The sequence below is a fragment of the Heterocephalus glaber genome, unplaced genomic scaffold, assembly GCF_053883595.1.
Source record: "Heterocephalus glaber isolate CG9 unplaced genomic scaffold, H.glaber_assembly_v1.0 deba00000470, whole genome shotgun sequence".
Lineage (NCBI taxonomy): Eukaryota > Metazoa > Chordata > Mammalia > Rodentia > Bathyergidae > Heterocephalus > Heterocephalus glaber.
Genome location: NW_028258145.1, coordinates 2,732,145 through 2,750,485, shown reverse-complemented (window position 1 = coordinate 2,750,485; position 18,341 = coordinate 2,732,145). Strand labels below are relative to the sequence as shown.

The window sequence follows — 18,341 nt, the reverse complement described above, 5'->3', positions numbered from 1 at the left end:
CAAGGAACATGTGGACACAAAAGTTAAAAACACAAGCATGTATACCTGTTTAGGGATTCCTATGATGCAGAGCTCACAGGGTTTTTTTTGGGTTTTTTGTACCAGGGATCGAACTCAGGACCTTGCACTTGTGAGGCAGGCAGTGGAACCACTGAGCTAAATCCTCGGCCCATGTATACCTGTTTAGGAAAATGAAATACTTAGGGTTAAATCATGTAAGGAAGGATGCTGAAATCTACAAACCAAAATGAAATCAAAATTTATAAATGGAGATAAACTATGTTCATAGGTTGAAAGTTGTTGAAAACGATGTCATAACTGCCACAACTACTGAAATCTCAGCAAAATCCTTAGCAGATATAGACAAGATCACTCTAGAATTATTCTAAAATTTATTTTAAAAATAGAATAATTTTGAAAAGAAGGTGGGCAAGGAAATCAGTCTACTGGTTTGTAGACTTCCTGTACAGGTACAATAAGCAAGAGACTGTAATATGACAGAGGGGCACACAGAAGACAACCCAGAAATAGAACCACACAAAAATGCCCAGTTTTTTTTAGTACTGGAGTTTGAACCTCGGCCACACACAGGCTGGGCAAGTGTTCCACCACTGAGCTACATGCCCAGCCCTTTTTGCATTTCGAGACAGGGTCTAAGTGGCCCAGGCTGACCTCATACTTCCTGCTTAGCCTCCCCAGTGGCAGGGGTGCCAGCTATCTACCACGCCACCTGGCAGAGGCGCAAAAGCCATTTGATTGCTGGGGGGGTGGAAGCAACTGCCTTTTGAACAAATGGCAGTGGAACAGGCACCTATAGGCTTTAAAAACTGCAATGTGAGCACTGACCTAAGTCTTCTAATTTATAACCAAGATTAATTCACGATTCACAACCTTAAACATAAAACTTTTAGCCAGTTGTAGTGGTGCACACCTTAATCCCAGCTCCTCATGAGGCTGAAGCAGGAGTACTAAGTTCAAAGCTACCTTGCACAATTTCACGAGATCCTTTCTGAAAATAAAAAGGCCCAAAACACAAAACAAAGAGACACGTTTTAGGAAAAATGTTAGGTAACACCTAGGATCTAGGACTAGGTAAAGGGTTTTTACATGTGATGCTAAAACCACAATGCATAAAAGAAAAATCAGTAACTTCTTCAAAATTTAAAAACACGGGCTGGGGATTTAGCTCAGTGGTGCCACCACCTGCCTCACAAACACAAGGTCCCAAGTTCGATCCTGATACCAAAAAAAAAAAAAAAATTAAAAACTTGTATCCTAAAGGCCCTGTTGCGATGAATATTCAGGCTGCACTTGTCAGCTTCTGACACTGTGACAAAGTACCTGCAATGGTCAACTTCCAGGAGGAGAGGTTTATTTGGGCTTATGGTGTCCACTGCGGTCCTGTTCCTCTGGGCTGCACACATCATGGCAGAGGCACATGATACAGAGGTCCCAGTTCCCCGCAGGGCAGCCCTGGCCTAACCTCCCTCTACCAGACCGTGCCAACAGTGCTGGAGTACAGGGACCAAGTTTTCCCACAAGGCTTGCGGGGTGATTCAGATGGACACCCTAACCCCATAGACCACGATAAAATATTTACAAACCAAAAACCCAAACTCTTGTATTTAGAATTTATCAGGAACTCTCAAACCTGTGAAAAACCTAGCCCACTGTGTTGGCACATCCCTGTAACTCCAGCACTTGGGAGGCTGAGGCAGGTGGATCATGAGCCCAAGGCCAGCCAGGGCTACACAGTAAGAACCTGTCTCAAAAAATAAAAATTCAAATAATTAGCACATAGGTAAAGAATACGGGCATGCCACTGGAGTAAAAAGGAAAATGCAAATGAAACCCACAGGAAGGAATCCATCCACACCTATAAGTGACGGTGGACAGCAGTGATTCCACCAGGTGGCCATGAGGACCTGGAGGCTGGATCATCCTACACTGCAGGGAAGAATGAAAGATGGTACAGCCGCACTAGAGTTCAGCAGTTTCCTTTTTTACCAGACCACATGACCATATGACCCGGCCATGACTCTCCTGCATTTATCCCATAAGCAGCAAGGCCCTTTCCATACAGACCCACACGTGGATGTTTGTAGCAGCTTTATTTGGAACAGCCCCACACTGGAAACCATCGGGTGTCTGTCTTTCAAGGGGTTGAAGAGTGTTCCGTGGGAGACCATTTGGCAACAGAAAGGGATAAACTCCTGTCACACGCAATGACCTGGGTGAGCTCCAGAGAACGAGTGGAAAGCGATCTCAAATGTTATACTGTGAGTCCACAGACACAACTTTTTTGAAAGGACAAAAGAACAGAGATGAAGAACAGATTAGTGGTTGGGGGGATAGGGCTGAGGTGGCTCCAACAGGATAGTCTGAGGAACAGCCTCTTGGTGACTGTGACGAGATGTGGGACTGTGGTGGCAGTTACAAAACTACATGTGTGCCAACTGATGCAGAACTCTACAGCCACAGCCCAGTTCTGAAACAGTATCATCACTGCATAAGATCCAAGTATCAAGGCAGACCAACTAAAGGGCCTGGGGGACCTCCAGCTTGGCAACTTCCTATGAATCTTAATTATTTCAAAATAAAGTGAGGAAACAATATAGGTGTAAGTGCAACTTAGTATTTTAGATTGGATCCTGCAACAGAAAAGGGACATTACTGGGAAAAATGATAAAACCCAAATAAAGTCTGCAGTTAGAGTATTGCACGAATGTTACATTTTCAGTTGATAAATGTACCAAGGTTATGCAAGATGTTACCATCAGGGGAAGCTGGGTGAAGGACATTCAGAACTCTTCTGAGAATCTACAACTATTTAAAAAATTAACCCCTGATGCCCAGAATTACTATGTTCCAGGAGTGGGTCCAGGGGCCCCATATTAATTTTCCAGGTGAATCCAAGGTACAGCCAAGGTCCAGAACCACTGTTCTGGACAGAGATGATTTGAAAGCATCTACTTCTACTTGGGCTGGTTCTTGGAGCACATTCCAGGAGAACAGTTTCTAAGCAAGCGCCCCACTGTTCTTATGCCCTTTGGTCCCACTGAGGAGGACCTGAATTCTGTCGAGAGGCTCCTGAAATCCTCGCCCCTCCCTCAACCTGTGACTCCTGTCTCTGTGATACCAGGTTTCCAACAGGTGAAATTAGAAAAATAAGACAGAGACATATGCCTCCTCATTCCCACTTCTCTGAAACAGCATTGGTAGGAACAAGGAAGGCCAAAGAACTGGAACTGTCTCAGAGGTAAGAAAAACCCTGGCTTCTCTTTTTAAAGGACAGGTGTGTGGATGCCCTGGTCACTGACAAGGCTTATGGCCCTGTGCTTTCTGCACAGCCCGGCCGCCCCTCCTCTGTGGAGGACCTCGGGAAGGGGACAGGAGAGGCACCACGGTAACCACTCTGCCTCAGGGACAGATGAATGGCAGATGTGGCCAGAAGACCCCCCTCCCACAGGAGACCTGTCCTCAGTACCCGACAGACCATACCGAGTGGTGACCAAACATGGTGGGGAACAGTAAGCTGGCTGCATGGGCTTCCTCCAAGCCACAGGAGTGGCCTGTTGCTGGCAGCAGGGGGCAGAACTGGGGACAGGCTGTGGGAATCGCACTTCTGGCTTTGGCACAGGGTACTGTAAGGGAAGCCAGAGAGGACACCATGGACAAGGCTGTGGCCTGGAACCCAGGTTGACATGGGTGATCTCCATGGGCTGCGAAGGTGCTGCCAACAGCAGGCTTGGCCAACTTGGAGCTGGTTAGGCACGGGTCTTGACCTTCGTGGAAGGCAGTGATGTACATGCAGTGCCCGGCTTGAAGAGGTATAAATATGCTGCAGTCTCAGCAGTGGAGGAGTGGGCCACCCCTGGGGATGCGAGATGATGCTGTTCCCATGTTCCTTCAGAATGGCCAGGAGAGCTGGGCCCGGCGACCCCATCCTACAAGCCTCCTGCTGTGGCTCCTGCACCGAGGTGGCCCAGGCCCCACATCTGCATGGACCATCTAAAACGTGGCCTGGAGGGGTGGGGACAGGGGGCACGAAGCTCTGCTCGGCTCCCTCCAGCACCCATGTGCTTGTCCATTCTGGCTCCGAGCACCTGACAAGCAGTTAAACCCCTGGGTTCCGCCCAGGGCTCTCCTCCACCTGCACGCCAGGCCTGCCGGGGTTGGACCCTGCAGGAGAGAGGGAAAGCAGAATGAACGCCCAGGCTGATGAAGAGGCAAGGCCTGGCATGACCCAGAGTGGAAGCTGCAGGACCAGAGTGCCAGGCAGGGGAACAGGCCTGGGATTTGAGGGAGACGTCCAAGCAGAGCCAGGAGTGACTGGTGAGGAGCAAGGTCAGCCTGACTTGTCCTCACAAGAGGAAGCCACTGAGGGTAGATGCCACCCAAGAAAGACAGGACCCCTGGGGGCCCTTTGTGAGTGGAACCTGCCCTAGATGATCATGCGCCCTGTGCTGGAGAAAAGCTGTGTGCTGAAGCTGAGTAGGTGCCTCTGAACCCTCCTGTCCTCTGGAAAAATGGGCCATGGCATCCCCGCCCCCACCCGGAGAAACGCCTCCCAGCCAGATCTGTTGGGAGACCCTAGGGGGACCCTAGGCAGTGAGCGACCAAGAGGAAGCAAGCCAAGACAGAAGGAAAGGGGGATATTTACCTTGGTGTTTCCTTAAAACAAAAAATGCGCACTAGTCCACAGTCAATTATCAACTGCAGTTTCCAAATGTGCCAAAGAGGGAAAGTTCTACTGGGAAGGCTGAAGAGAGCAGAGAGAGAGAAGAGACAACAGGCTGTTGCGTGCACTACCAAGTGGGCAGCACCACACATCAGAGGGAAGTCATGAAGGACAATGTCCTGGGACCCAGGGACTATCCCCTGGACAGCAGCCTTGAGACTGGGCAAAGTGGAGGACTGCTTCAGAACATGCTGAGAGGCCAGGGGTCTGAAAACTTGTACCAATTTAAGGTTTTGCAGGTCACTTGACTCACAGCTACGCAACTCCACTGTTGTCCTTCAGAAGCCACCAGACAATCCATAAACCAAAGAGCAGGTACGCATGAAACTTCATTTACAGATATGGGCAGCTGGCTAGATCTGGTCCTTGCCTGGTAGTTTCCCCACCCTGCTGTGAGCAGTTGAAAATTCCTGTGCCTTTGAAGCCCTTCGACGAAGCCCTTCTCTGTCAGGGATCTAGCGACAAAGTCTCCAGGCCACAGGTCTTACCTGCAAGACTAAGTCACTATGCATGCCAGGGACAGACACAGGCAAACCCCAGGGAGTTCACGGAAGGAGTGAAGGCTACAGGTAACCTCACTGGGGGTGAATGTCAGGTGCTCTTGGGTAGAAATAGCAATGTTACATTGGCAGTGTGTCAGGTAATAGGTTACAAAGAGGAAATGACCCAGAACACTGCTATAAATGATTCTCTTTGGCCCAATGAATGGCTGAAGCCTAGAGAATTTAAAAAGAAATCTCAAGGGGCTGGAACATGGCTCAGTAGCAGAGCTCTTGCCTAGCATGTGTGAGACCCTGGTTCTGTCCCCTGCTGCTGCTTACAACGCCCATCCTCACGCAGGTCTGGACCCTGAGCATCGCTGTGCAGGCTCTTCAGCACAGGAAGCCCACCCAAATGGCTTGCCTTCTAAGACTTGGCTTTTGAGGCCCAAGTCCCTGTGTGATGGTGAACTTCTGTACGGGACACTCCATAAAGTAACACCACAGTGGGGGAACAGTTTTGTCAACTGTTGAGAGTTGCAGCCCCATCCAGGAACACGTGTCCCTTTGAGAAGGAGGCATCCCCACCCCCATCCCACACCCAGAGACTTAGCTCGGCTACACCTGCTGTCCCCTCTACGCGACCCCAGAGCTGGTTTGCCGGAGGGTCTGTCACTGTGCCCTGGGTTAGGGCTCTCTGTCACTGGCACATGCATGTCACCTCACAATTCAGAAAGGATCTTTCTATCATAGAAACATCTGGGCTCTTGTGCGTGGGCTGAGTGCCAGAGTCAGTGTCCAGAAAAGTGCTCCAGGCCCTCCGGACAGTGGGGACACTCACCAAGGGAGGACACAGAGGGCTCTGAGCGTGGCACCCATGGAGGAAGTGCCCAGGAAGAGCTTGTCCCCTTCATGTCAGGCAGAGTGGGGCCCCACAGCCTCTCCAGAGCCCTGGCACCACTGGTCCCCCAGGACTAGAAACTACAGTCAGTTGGAAACTACAACATTGAGCCCCAACTTTACCACCCGACTCCATACCCCACCCTCACGCTGCAGTGCTGGTTCCCAGTCCATTGTGCAAAATCTGTCCAACATGGGCGCCCCTGACAGGACAGCCCGGCTCTGCCACACATGCCAGTTCCTGCCTTCTGAGCAGGGCCCATGGGTGACCCAACCCTTCCTTCTCCAACCCCAACCCTAATGCTCGGTGCCCAGGAACAGTGTGAACCGCTTATCAACTGCTGTCTATGGGCCGGGGATTTAGCTCAGTGGTGATGTGCCTGCCTTGCAAGCCCAAGGTCCTGAGTTCAATCTCTGGTACCAGAAAAAAAAAAATCCTGACCAACTGCTGTCTAATAAAACCAACCCATTCTAGGGCACTCCAGAGAAAGTGCTGGCTTTATGCGCTCTGCTTGAAGGGCCACCGGTCCAGAAATTGGTGCCACCAGCAAGATGGAAACCAGAAGGAGGAGAAAAACAGAGAGGGAGGTACAGGGCAGGGCAAGGGCAGAGCATGCCATGTGCAAGTGATGTGAGGGGCAGAGCGCATAGCCCTGTGGGTCCTAATGCTCATGATGTCCCATGAGTGGCTCACCTGCTGTTGCAGCCGTCTTGTCACTGAGTAGCCTGGTCTGGCTTCCCGGAATGACCTGGAGGTCAGCATTCTCAGGGGATGGTGGCAGGCTCTGGGCTCTGGTAGCCAGGAGTGCATTGAGGTACTGCAGCCGTGTGACCTGGGGGACAGACGCAAGTCACCCAGCAGGCAGGATGCTAACTGGCCAGACAGGGGGCAGGGGGACATTAAGCTGCAGGAGGGCAGAGAGGAGTGCAAGGCTTTCTCTAAGGTCACTGTGGAGACCAAGTGCGGGTGATGGGGGGGGCGCACCCAGGGCAGGGCAGGCCTTGCTCTTGTAGCCTCAGACACCCTCAGTGTTTATGTTCTACCTGCACAACCTTGTGGCCAGCTGGTCTAGGCCCCCCAGGGACACAAAGCCAGTTAAAGCCAGCACCGGTGAGGAGCCCGGTGGTCACCTTCACGAGCTGCAGGTCTGAGAGGGCCCTCACGGTGTAGTCCGGACAGTATGTGGAGGAGCGGGTACTGTCGGCAGGCTCAGGCTGCAGGTCGTAGCAGGCCAGCTGGCACGAGGACACTGGGGAATGATGAACTATTGAAAGGAATAACCAGTGACTTGGTGGGCGAGGGGGACAGCACCACTGCTGCTGCATGGGGATGGGGGAAGGGTCTCAGAGACAGGGGCAGAAAGACAAGAGAGGCGTGCGCTCCAGCAGAGGGGACACAGGCCAACAGCAGAGCCTCAGAGGACGGGCAGAGTGGCACTGCAGGGTGGGCTTACCGGAGGATGGTGCCATCAGGGCAGAAACGCCATAGTAGGTGAAGGCCCCATTCTCAAACTTCAGGCCCTCCTTCCCGATCTCCACCTCAACCCTGCCCTGGGAGGAGGTGGGGAGGGAAAAACAAGCAGAAGTCATCTTTCCTGTCAGAGAAGAACCCAAGGAGAGACCCCCAGCCCAGTTCTTCAGGGCCATCCCAACCTCTCCTGGGACTCTGGCCCAGTACCTGCAAGATGAGGATGAAGTAGTCCACTGGCTTGCTGCGCTGGTACAGATAGTGGTGTGCGGCCAGACGGTTGTTCTCGTCAAACTTCACCTCCTGGTTGACACTTGGGTGCTTCAGCAGGTGTAGCAGCACCTTCTCGGAGATGCGCCCTGGGCTGAACACATCCACCTCTGCCCCATGGGGTAAAGAGGAACAGTGTCTCCAGGGCTGGCACACCCTCAGTCACCAACCCAGCTCTTGTCGCCCTTGTGGGCTCTCCTTGGTGGCCCCAGCACTGCCACACCTCCATGCATGAGAGCCAGGTAGGGCACTCCCTCCACCCTCATGTCAGGGCCACTGAGGCTGCCACTAAGGTGACTGAGATGATGACAGGGTCACAAGGAAGCATGTTCCTTTCATAGAAACGGGAAGCAGAGTCCACACATGCCTGGGTTGGGCTCCTGACCCAGGGACTGGCCTTCACCCTCACCTCGAGACAGGAATCGCTGGGTGGCCAGGAGCAGCTGGGGTGAAATTTTTACTTTGTACTCCTCGTCGGACACCTTGAAGAGGGAGAACTCCTCCTTGTGCTTGGGAGGGACACTCAGGGAAGCGGCCTTTTTCCTCAACGTGGTGTCTCCTAAGAGGAGGGTGTGTGGGCATCAGTAACCAAACACAACCAAACAAGGACCCTACTGCCCACCCCTCCCTCCCAAGGCCTGGGTGGGGAGTCTGGAGGGGACACTGCCAGGGCCCCAGGGACATGTTTGGCCCAGCTCCCTCCATAATGCCTGGCTGCCATTCTTGCTACACAGCCACTTTAGCACCCAAGACAGCACTGAGAGCAGGAAGCCACACTCAAGGTGGGCCAGGACTGTCTACTGGGGACACCCTGTATAGGACATTTTTATATTTATGTGCTGGGAATGGAAGCCAGGGCCTGTGCCTGCAAGGCAAGTGCACTACCCCTGAGCTATAGGAGGGCCAAGGAGTGGGTCCTTAAAGAACACCTGGGTAAGGCACAAAAGAACCTGTGCCAGCGAAGGCCCCAGGAAAGAACACAGGGGAAAGGCCCAGGAATTATAGAACCCTGAGTGAGTGAAAACAGTATGGCAGCTGACAGAGCCATAAGCCCCTGCAGGGACGGCATGACCCCAGCAGCCAGGCCACCATTCACACTCACGGTAGTGTTCAGACTCGTCCAGGATCTCGGACTTGATGATCTCCTCGATGACGTCCTCCAGAGTGACCAGGCCCAGCACCTCGTAGAAGGGGTCACCCTCGCCCTCGTTGTTCACCTTTTGCACGATGGCCAGGTGGGACTTCCCTGTGGGGAGGGGACACTCACTTATAGCTTTCAGGGGGCCCTGTTTTTCCAGCTCTCTGAGATAAGCCTGTTACAGGGACAATGGCTAACATTTGTGCTGGGAACTAGGATCTCCCTAGGACTGGACAGCAGCATGCTGAGTGAGCCCTCAGAGACCAGGCTCTCCACATGAGGTCTTCACACAGACTGCGGTGGGACTGGGATGTGACTCGGGTCTGCGTGACTCTGAGCCGTAGACAGGCTCCAGGGACAGTCCCAGCCTGAAGCTGTGCGGGGCTTTCCAGATTCTTATGGCTGCCCTTCTGGGGCTCATCCAGGGGATGGGGAAGTGGGTAGTGGCCATGGGGATCCAACTATGCAAGGAAGAAGAGCCATAGCCTGGCACTGTCCCTTTGCTCCTGGGTCTCTCTCATGTCATCTTCCTAGCTGGTTTCAGTGGGACAAGTGAGCTGGAGCGGAGGCCAGGGCTCAGTGCTGGGGAAACTTCAGTAGTTTATACTAAGAATGGAAGTGCTTTTCAGCCACAACACTGGACACTTCTCTGAACAAAACAGACGGCAAGCCTGTCTGTAATTTAAAATCTTTAAGCAGCTATATTAAAAAAAAAATCAAGAGGAACAGATGAAATTAAGTTCAGCAACATATTCTAAGTAACCCAATATAGTCCAGATCTCATTTCAAGTAATCATATAGAAATTGAGATAAGCATTTCACTCTCTTTTTGTACCAAGCCTCTAAACTCTGGGGTGTGCTTGCCACTTACTGCATACCCCAACTCAGACAAGTACCCCATCAAGTGCTCCCCAGCCACAGTGGAGGCAGAGAGGCTGCTGGACTGGGCACGGAGACAAACCCTCCTGTCCCAGTGACAAAGCGAGGGTGAAGCTGGCCCACCAGACTTGCACGTGAGTGCCCTCTGCTCTAAGAATCTTTTGGGAAAGGAAAAAATCAAGTTCTTGTTTTTGCACAAATCATTATTTCACACTGTGGATTTTGTGAAAGCAACATTCTTCAGGGTGCTTGAATAGTCTTGGACAAAAATTAAACGTGGAAACAAGCATATTAAGTCACCTCTCCCTTGCAGGTGGAAAAGGGTGAGGGTCCCTGGAGAGCTCTGCTCAGACCTGTGGTGCAGGGTCACTGGGTGAGGTGTCCCTAGATCCTCCCAACTCCCTGGAGACCATCCTGGTGCTCTGTCAAAGAACCCAAACCTGTTAGGCCAGCCCAGGAAGGCCAAGGGTGTGACATGCAGTTCTGGTCTGCAGTCTGGATTCCTGACACCAAAGCCTAGCTTCTGAATGGCCTCCTCGGCTCCCTGGGGCTTCTGAGAGGCCTCGCCTTGGCTCCCTCCCGGGCTACTGTCCCTTTGGCAGGCCACCTACCAGAAGGGACTAACTTCTTCCTTCATCTCAAACTACTGTGCAACAGGCACATGTGTCTCCTGGGAGCTGCCACACAGGGATGGCCTGATGAGGAACAGGAGGCAGGGCTCCAGGAGATCCCCTGAAGAGCGGCCAGGTGACAATCGCAATACTTGGTGTCTGAGGGGTCCAGAGGGTGACTAGAAGGCAGGAGGGGACAGAGAGAAAGGTGGCTGGAGGGACTAAAGTCTGCCATCCATCTGACAGGCATGGCAGCTTCATAAGCCAGGGGCAGGTGTGGAAGGCACGACCTGGCGACATAACCAGAAAGCTCAGAAAAGCTCCAGTTTGGATTTTACCCAGCAGGACCCCTGGAAAGGCTTGGGCACTGCCCCCAGGGCAGCCCTCATTCACCAGAGTATTCCAGTTATAGCTGAGGAGGACCCTTTCATGATGCCCAATCTCTATGGTAAGTATCCTTTTCTTGTTCATGGTCCTACTGGGGATTGAACCCAGGGCTGTCACACAGAGCTACATCCCCAGCATTTTTTTTTCCAGTACCAAGATCAAACTCAGGACCTTGTGCTCTCGAGGCAGGTGAGGTGTCACTGAACTAAATCCCTCCAGCCCTTTTTTATTTTTATTTTTAAATTTTTTATTTTTTTGGTACCGGGGATCGAACTCGGGTCCTTGCCAGCCCTTTTTTATTTTGAGACAAGTTGTAAGTTGCTAAGCTGCCCAGTCTGGGCTCAAATTTTCTATCCTCCTGCTTCAGCCTGCTAGAGTGCTGAGACTGGACATGTAACACCATGTCCAACTTCATGTTATCTTTTAAAAAGTAGAGTTAAAAAAAATTTTTTTAAATAGCTGGGGATTTAGTTCAGTGGTTCCACTGTCTGCCTCACAAATGCACGGTCCCAAGTTCAATCACTGGTACTAAAATAAATAAATAAAATAAAAATGTAGAGTTTAGTTTCTTCTGCCTTCTCTGTCATTTTTGCTTTTCTTTTTCTCAGTGCTGCAGAGGGAACCCAGGGCCTCATGCATGATAGGTAGTTAAGCGCTCTTCGCAGAGCTGTATGCCTGGCCTGTTTTGTCACCTGCTGTGGCACGAGTGCGGACGTCCCAGGCAGTGCTTCTCTGAGGTCTGAGCAGCTCTGGCTCTCCTCAGCAGCAAGGCATCACCTGGCCTCTGATAAGACAGTGAGCTAGAACTCAGTGGGTTGAAAGCACACTGTGCAAAGCTCCCCTCCCTAATCTCTCTTTGCTTAGAGTCTCTCTGGGAGACTCTAAGAGGAGTTGGGTCGATGGCTTTACAGAAAATACAAATCACTCATTAGATCTCTGAAGCACTCTTCCTCCTGACCTGTACACAAAATAACTGCTGCATCATCCTGCATCTGTGCTGAGGGGCACCTCTTCCTAGCTTACAAAAGGAGCAGGGCCCCGAACCCAGTGGCCAAGATGCCTGGGACTCCAGCTCCAGGAATATCATGGGCACCATGACCTCAGAGGCTTGGTAAGGAGATGGGGAGGGGACTGATTTAAAAGAGTCCTGCGCCAAGATTGCAACAAGCAATTTGGTCATAAGGAATGTACCATATTAAAGGGACAAGACAAACAGGACTCACACAACCCAGGCGTGGTGGTGCACTCCTGTAATCCCAGGACTCAAGAAGCTAAGGCAGGAAGATTGCTGCCAGTTTGAGGCCAGCCTGGGCTACACAGTGAGTTCAAGGTTAGCACGAACTGCATAGTGAGACCCTGTCTCAAAAAATCAAACCAGGGCCGGGGATTTAGCTCAGTGGTTTCGCCGCCTGCTGCACAGGCACAAGGGACGGAGTTCGATCCCCGGTACAAAAAAAAGAATCAAACCAAACCGAACAAAACAAAACAGGACTCACATAAGGAAAATGCAGAGATCTGCTACAGGCTGCAGAAAGAGAGCTGTGACAGCTTCCTAGCTTCCAGGGCATCCGATCCTCTCTCTGTCCCCTTCTTCTGTGGTCCTGCGTCCTCCTGCAGCTCCTCCCAGGCTCCCAGCTGTACCCTTCACACTTGTGCTGGGGGCGGAGTGGGGGATCAGAATGCTCCACTTCCAGGGCTCTGGGGGCTTGCATTCCTGCCTACTAGGACACTGCAGTGTCCTGTTTAAAATCCAGTTTAAGAAAATATACTGCCTGTCCTGGCCCTCAGGGAAGGCAGAAATCTGGGCCTCCGTCCTCAGCTCCTCCCTCTGGTACCACAGCTCCTCAGCCAACCAGCAAATCTTCCCTATTCCACCTACTGATGTCCCCTAGGTCTCCTCCCCAGGCCACTGTGTGCCCTGGCCAGCTCTTGTCACCTCTCAGCTGGGCCCCTCACCACTCTGTCCACACCAAGCACTGGTTGCAGAAACAACCTGGATGGTGCTGCGCTACCCACACATTAGACATCACATCCTGACCAACTCCTGAAGCCCAGTCCCAGACAGGGGCACTACCACCACTACCACTTCCACCACTACCGCCTTGAATCTCCTGCAGTGAGAATGCAAAGAACGAAAGAGTCCTGCCGAAGCCAGACAGCAGAATGAATGTTTTCTTTTCTTTCTTTTTTTTTTTTGATACCGAGGATCAATCGAACTCAGGACCTTGTGCTTGCCAGGCAGGCACCGGAACCACTGAGCTAAATCCCCAGCCCCAGAATGAATGTTTTCTTAAGGAACCTAGAGATAGGCAAGCTCAGAGCACCAAAGGGACTACAATGGTCTCCACATTACTCCTCTGAGAAGGAAGAAATGGAACCTGAACTTCCAGGTCACTCCATGTGCAAGCAGACACCATCTACCACAGCGCCTCCCTGGGCGAAGACCATTCTGCTAGCCAGCATCACAACCCCTGCTTCCTTCCCACTCTCCTTCCCCAGATCTTTCTCCAGCTCCTGGGTCACCTCCAACAGTAGAAGCTGAGGGTCTTAAGCAAGAGGGGCTGTGCAGCTGTCCCAGGGTCTAGAAGCCCAGAGGAGGCAGGGGCGGGATGGAATCCACCAGGTGATTCAAGGGCCACAATGCTGACTCACCACAAGGGGTACCGTGCCCAGATGGCACACTTACCAGGAGGCTCCCTCCCCATAGAGGGGCAACAGGGCCACATTCTGGAGAGGAGCCCAGGCACACCTGAGATATCTCTAACAGACCGGTCCTGCCTGACCTGAGCCACCCCAGGGTACATAGTGTAAGAGATGAGGCAGGGCTCAGGGCTGCACTCAACAGAAGTGTGGACAAGACCAGAAAGCTTTCCTGCTCTGTCCAGGGGCTCACAGGGCACCTCCATGTGGACTGGAACCAGCAAACTTTCCAATTCTCCTCCAGTCCTGCAGCTGTTGGGGTCAATCCACCTCTAGCCCTAGGGGGCCCCTACAGCAGGCTGTGGGTCCAGGAGTCTGCAGGCAGGGGACACGCTCACAAGGAGAACGACTTTGAGGAACCCATGCCTCAACCCTAGAGGGCCTTCCAGGTTTGCCAGGACCAGAAAGAGCAGCTTCAGACAAAGCAGGGCAAAAGGACCAGGCAAACTTGCAGAGTTAAGGGTGAACCTGGGAGACCTTACTGAGGGGATTAAAAAGAAAATAAAGTAAGGAAAAGGGAGATTAAACTGGCACCCGTAAAGTTGTTTCTGGCGAAATTAAAGTGAAAGTTTTCTCTCTTTATGAGTCACTCCCTTTCCTGCAATCTGGAAGACAACGACCAGTCAGGGACTGCAAGTCTGACTAATTTGCTAACAAATGTGTGCAGGCAATGGTGACCTGCTATCCTAAGACTACTTTTCCATCCCCTTCTAGTTTCTATCCATGAGGCCCAGGTGATCAGAAGTGGGCTGGGAGAAGGAAGGCTGGGGGAGGGGGGCGGCAAGTGGAAGTTCCTCCCCCGAATAGGGGGAAGGTATTTCTTTCTATGGCACTGTCTAACCGCCGGGAATATTTCAAAACGTCGTTCCCAAGTGCAAGGCCATCATCACCTTAGGGAAAGGAGGTCTCACCGCCCTTTTCCTCGAGGGTTCCTTCTCCCTCGCCTCTTCAGGGGAGAGCACTGGACAGGCGTCCGCCCCGCTGTTACCTCGCTTGAACTCCTCCAGGACAGCGTCCAGCTTGGTGTCGTTGAAGACGAAATGGAGTGGGTGATTGTAGAAGCGAGTGATGGTGCTGAGCGGCGTGCAGTCCTCCGGGTCCACGAAGGCCAAGTCCTTAAGGTAGAGCATGTCCACGATGTTGGAGCGCTCCTCCTCGTACACTGGGATGCGAGTGTAGCCGCTCTGCATGATGCTGGCCAGCACCCCGAAGTCCAGCACTGCGCTGCCGTCCAGCATGAAGCAGTCCTCTAGCGGCGTGAGCACGTCCTCCACCGTTCGATAGCGCAGCACACCCTTACTCAGGTCACCGTATGGGTCACCGCCACCGCGAGCCAGCTCCAGCACGCGCTCGCGAAGCCGCCCCGGCCGCCTCGCCAGTTCCAGCAGCTGTCCCACGGGCAGCGCCACAGGAAGCGTGAGCAGCACGGCCAGGCGGCTGAGGCTGAGCGCGCGCGGCGCCAGCGCCAGCGCCCAGCGCCCGCTCACGGCGGCCGGCAGCACCTCGCCCACCAGGAACACGAGCCCTGCGCAGCCCAGCACTGCGGTCACGGCGCGCTGTCCCGCCGCGCGGTACAGCAGCACAGCGAGCGCCGCCTGCGCCAGGCTAGCCAGGAGTAGCAGCGCGCCCAGGGCGCAGCCAGCCCAGCGCCGAGCGGGCTCCAGGCGCCGCGCCGCCGAGCGCTCCGCCTCCGAGCCGCTCTCGCGCAGCACCTGCACCTCGGCCGGCGTCAGAGCTAGCGCGCTCAGCTGCAGGCCCCGCGCCAGCGCCGCGAGAGCCAGTAGCCCGGCCGCCCCCAGGCCCAGCGCCCAGGGCGGCGCCGCCTCCTCCGCCGCCGCGCCGCCCGGATCCACGCTCACCGGTGGCACCGCGGGGTCCGGAGGCACAGCCTGGGCGCGCAAGCACAGCTGTGCATGCCACTCGCCCGCGGGCGCGGCCCGCCCGCCCTCGGGGCACCCTGCGCCCTCGGGGGCCACCCAAGTCCAGGAGCTGTTGGCGAAGCCCGAGCCGAAGAGGCGCAGGCAGAAGGTGGCCTCCGGCGCGGACCACCCCGCGCCCTCCACTCCGTCCTCCAGACACAAGCCCAGCACTCGCGGGCCCGGCGCCGCCTCCCCCGCGGCGTTGCTCAGGCAAAATGCGGCGAGCACCCAGCCCAAGCGACCAGCCGCCGCCATCGCCTGCTGCCCCTTCGGTCTCCCGCGCAACCTACCCCGTTCGCCCGCGCCGCCGCCTTCTCGACCAATCGTTGTTGGCCTTCGCGCTCGCTCGACCAATAGGCAGCAGAGGGGGCGGGCCTAGGGTCTAACTAGGCTGCGCCGAGGAGTAAACAAGCGGCGCGGGGCGGGGCGGGGCGGGGCGGGGCGGGGGCGTGAGGCTGTCTGTTGGGTCGGCCGCGGCTCTGGAAGGCTGAGGTTGCGCGTCCCCGAAGTGGCGCACTGAGTGGAGGGGTATTGGAAGGGTGCTGGGTTCGTGGGAAAAGGCCGCGGGAGCTGGAGAGGTTTTTGCCCACTTACCTGCAGAACCAAGGGGGGCCAATTAGACCCCGCGAGTGACTGGGAGTCCCAGAGCTAAGGTTTAGGTCTGGGGACGTCGAGATCCAGCTCCTGCCATCGAGGAACTGGGGTCCTAACACGGACTCCCCAGCACACGCGCAAGGCACGAATAGCGTGCTGGATCCTGGCTTTGCTTCGTGTGATTAATACCTTCCGGGAGAGGAGTGCACTCCGCGTGGGTGCTGGGTTCGCCGCGACCAGGTCACCACCTAGCCACACAAGGCAGCGGGCAGGGTTTCTGGATGCGGTAACTCGCTCCTCGGAAGAGGATTCCTCAGGACCAACCAGAGCTATTCAGGAGGGTCCTCACCTTGGTTATTTAGAAAACAGTATGGGGTGTTCCTTACTGTGGAGTGTGACCTGTGATTAGAAGGAAATAGGCCAGCTGCTAACAAGGCTTTTCCAAAGGTGTCCGGATTACATGGCTTTTGTATTTTTCTCTACGTTTTTTTTCTCTACATTTTTAATATTTTTCAAACTTCTAGAGCAAGTTGACTTTAAGACTTCATATATACATGTGATTCAAGAGGACATTTAATCCCAGCACCCTGGGAGGCAGAGGCAGAAAGATCACAAGTTTGAGCCCAGCGTGGCACTGTAGGAAGACTCATTCTTAAAAACAAAAACACTTCTGCTGGGCCTGGTGGTGCATGCCTGTAATCCAGTACTTGGGAGACTGAGGCCACCAGTTCGAGGTTAGCCTGGACTAGAGACCTTGTCACACACCACCCACACCACCCCCACCACCCCATCACCACCGCACTTCCCAAGCAAATTTTTTCTAAAGGGCTGAGGATATAGCTTAGTGTGAAGGCCTGGGTTCAATCCCCAGTACTGGAAAAAAAAAAAATAAGTCCACTGTGCCCACAAGTAAAACTCGTGGAAGACAATGTGCAAAAATGAGTAACCCCACAACAAATGACCAAAGGGAAAAATATCTTGTGAAAAACTCTTTCAAAAGTGATAATCACATCTCTTCAACCTTATAAACTCAGGCATAGACCAGGTCAACTGCACCTCCATGCTCTTCAAATTTTATCTGGATGCTGCCTCCCTCTGGAAAATGACAATAAAGGACCAGCAGAATCAATAGATATCCTTGGGCCTCTCCACTAGATTGGGCCTGGGAGGGAAAAATTGTTTAACTCTTTTACGGACTCCGCCCCTCTGGTCCTTGCCTCTATGTCTCCCAGTCAAGATAAAACGGTGGCTGACACCAAAGGGATGATGTGCGCAAAATGAGCATGTGCCTGAAAAGTCACATGCCAGCAAAGAACAGTCCCAGAGGACAGGAAGAAGAGACTATGGATTCAGACACATGGATTCTCTCACCTTTGACAAGTCTCTTTTTGTCATTTCTGTTTCTGGAGTCAGGGTCTCGCAATGTATTCCAAGATGGCCTTTAACTCACAATGTACCCCAGGCTGGCCTCAAACTCTCAATGGTCCTCCTACCTCAGCTTCCTCAGTACTGGAATTATGGGTGTGCATCTATGTGCTCTGTTTAAGTATTTATTTTTGAGCTATTGGGTGTAATCTCACTAGCCCACCTCTGCTTATCCCGAAGCGCTCCTTCCTCCAGGTGATCTTCCTTAGCCATCCTAGACTAGATCAAGGTTATGGGAACTATGTGCTCTCCCATAGCTCAGCACCCAGTACTGCAACAGGTATTTCCTGCGTTGACTGCCTCCAATGTGCCTGGTGCTGTTCTAGTGTGGGGACTATGCTGGGAATGAGATAAAGTCCATGCTGAGATTCTAGTGCTGGGACAACAGAAAATACACCGGTCTGTATTTTAGTATCCAGCAGTAAGTGTATAGAGAAGAGGCCAGGTAGGAAACCACACAATGCTGGGGTATGGCCAAGAGGCAACTGTGTGTTGCCAAGCAATAGGATCTGACTGCTTCATCCAATCTGTTCACCCCTAGGCCCCAAAGAGGAAAGGGGACTGTTTGTGCTGGTCTCTGCTGGCCAAAGCTTACAACATCCAGTTTCTAGGAGTCTGCCAGTGGCAGGAAAACACATGTGCTGTCTGCTAGTGGCCACTACTTTCCAACTCCTGCAATAACAATCTTGATTATATATGTTTTGTAAATTGCAGTTCTGCCTGCATTTCACTGCTAAATGGTCTCAGAATATTTCATTACCCTTTGTCCCGTCACAAAGTGACAGCCCGCCACAGTCACATCTATCTCTACCACAGTGAATATGGATGGA

The 18,341-nt window shown here is 53.2% G+C and overlaps 1 protein-coding gene across 3 annotated transcripts; it reads right to left on the bottom strand.

The window, feature by feature from the left end:
• Window positions 1–2,096: 2,096 nt before the first annotated feature.
• On the bottom strand, window positions 2,097–15,789 carry Cnnm3 (cyclin and CBS domain divalent metal cation transport mediator 3). Of its 3 annotated transcripts, XM_004844377.3 has the most exons (9): window positions 14,562–15,789; window positions 8,961–9,104; window positions 8,268–8,417; window positions 7,799–7,968; window positions 7,575–7,671; window positions 7,252–7,385; window positions 6,815–6,953; window positions 4,664–4,762; window positions 2,097–4,182 (listed from the first exon to the last, which is right to left on the bottom strand). In XM_004844377.3, the coding sequence occupies exons 1-8, from the start codon at window positions 15,745–15,747 to the stop codon at window positions 4,713–4,715; spliced, it is 2,070 nt and encodes a 689-aa protein (XP_004844434.2). In that variant the 5' UTR covers window positions 15,748–15,789; the 3' UTR covers window positions 2,097–4,182; window positions 4,664–4,712. The 3 variants fall into 3 exon arrangements, with proteins under 3 accessions (XP_004844434.2, XP_004844432.2, XP_021113683.2); XM_004844375.3 differs by lacking the exon at window positions 4,664–4,762; XM_021258024.2 differs by lacking the exon at window positions 4,664–4,762 and having other exon boundaries at window positions 7,252–7,370.
• Between the last annotated feature and the right edge of the window lie 2,552 nt (window positions 15,790–18,341).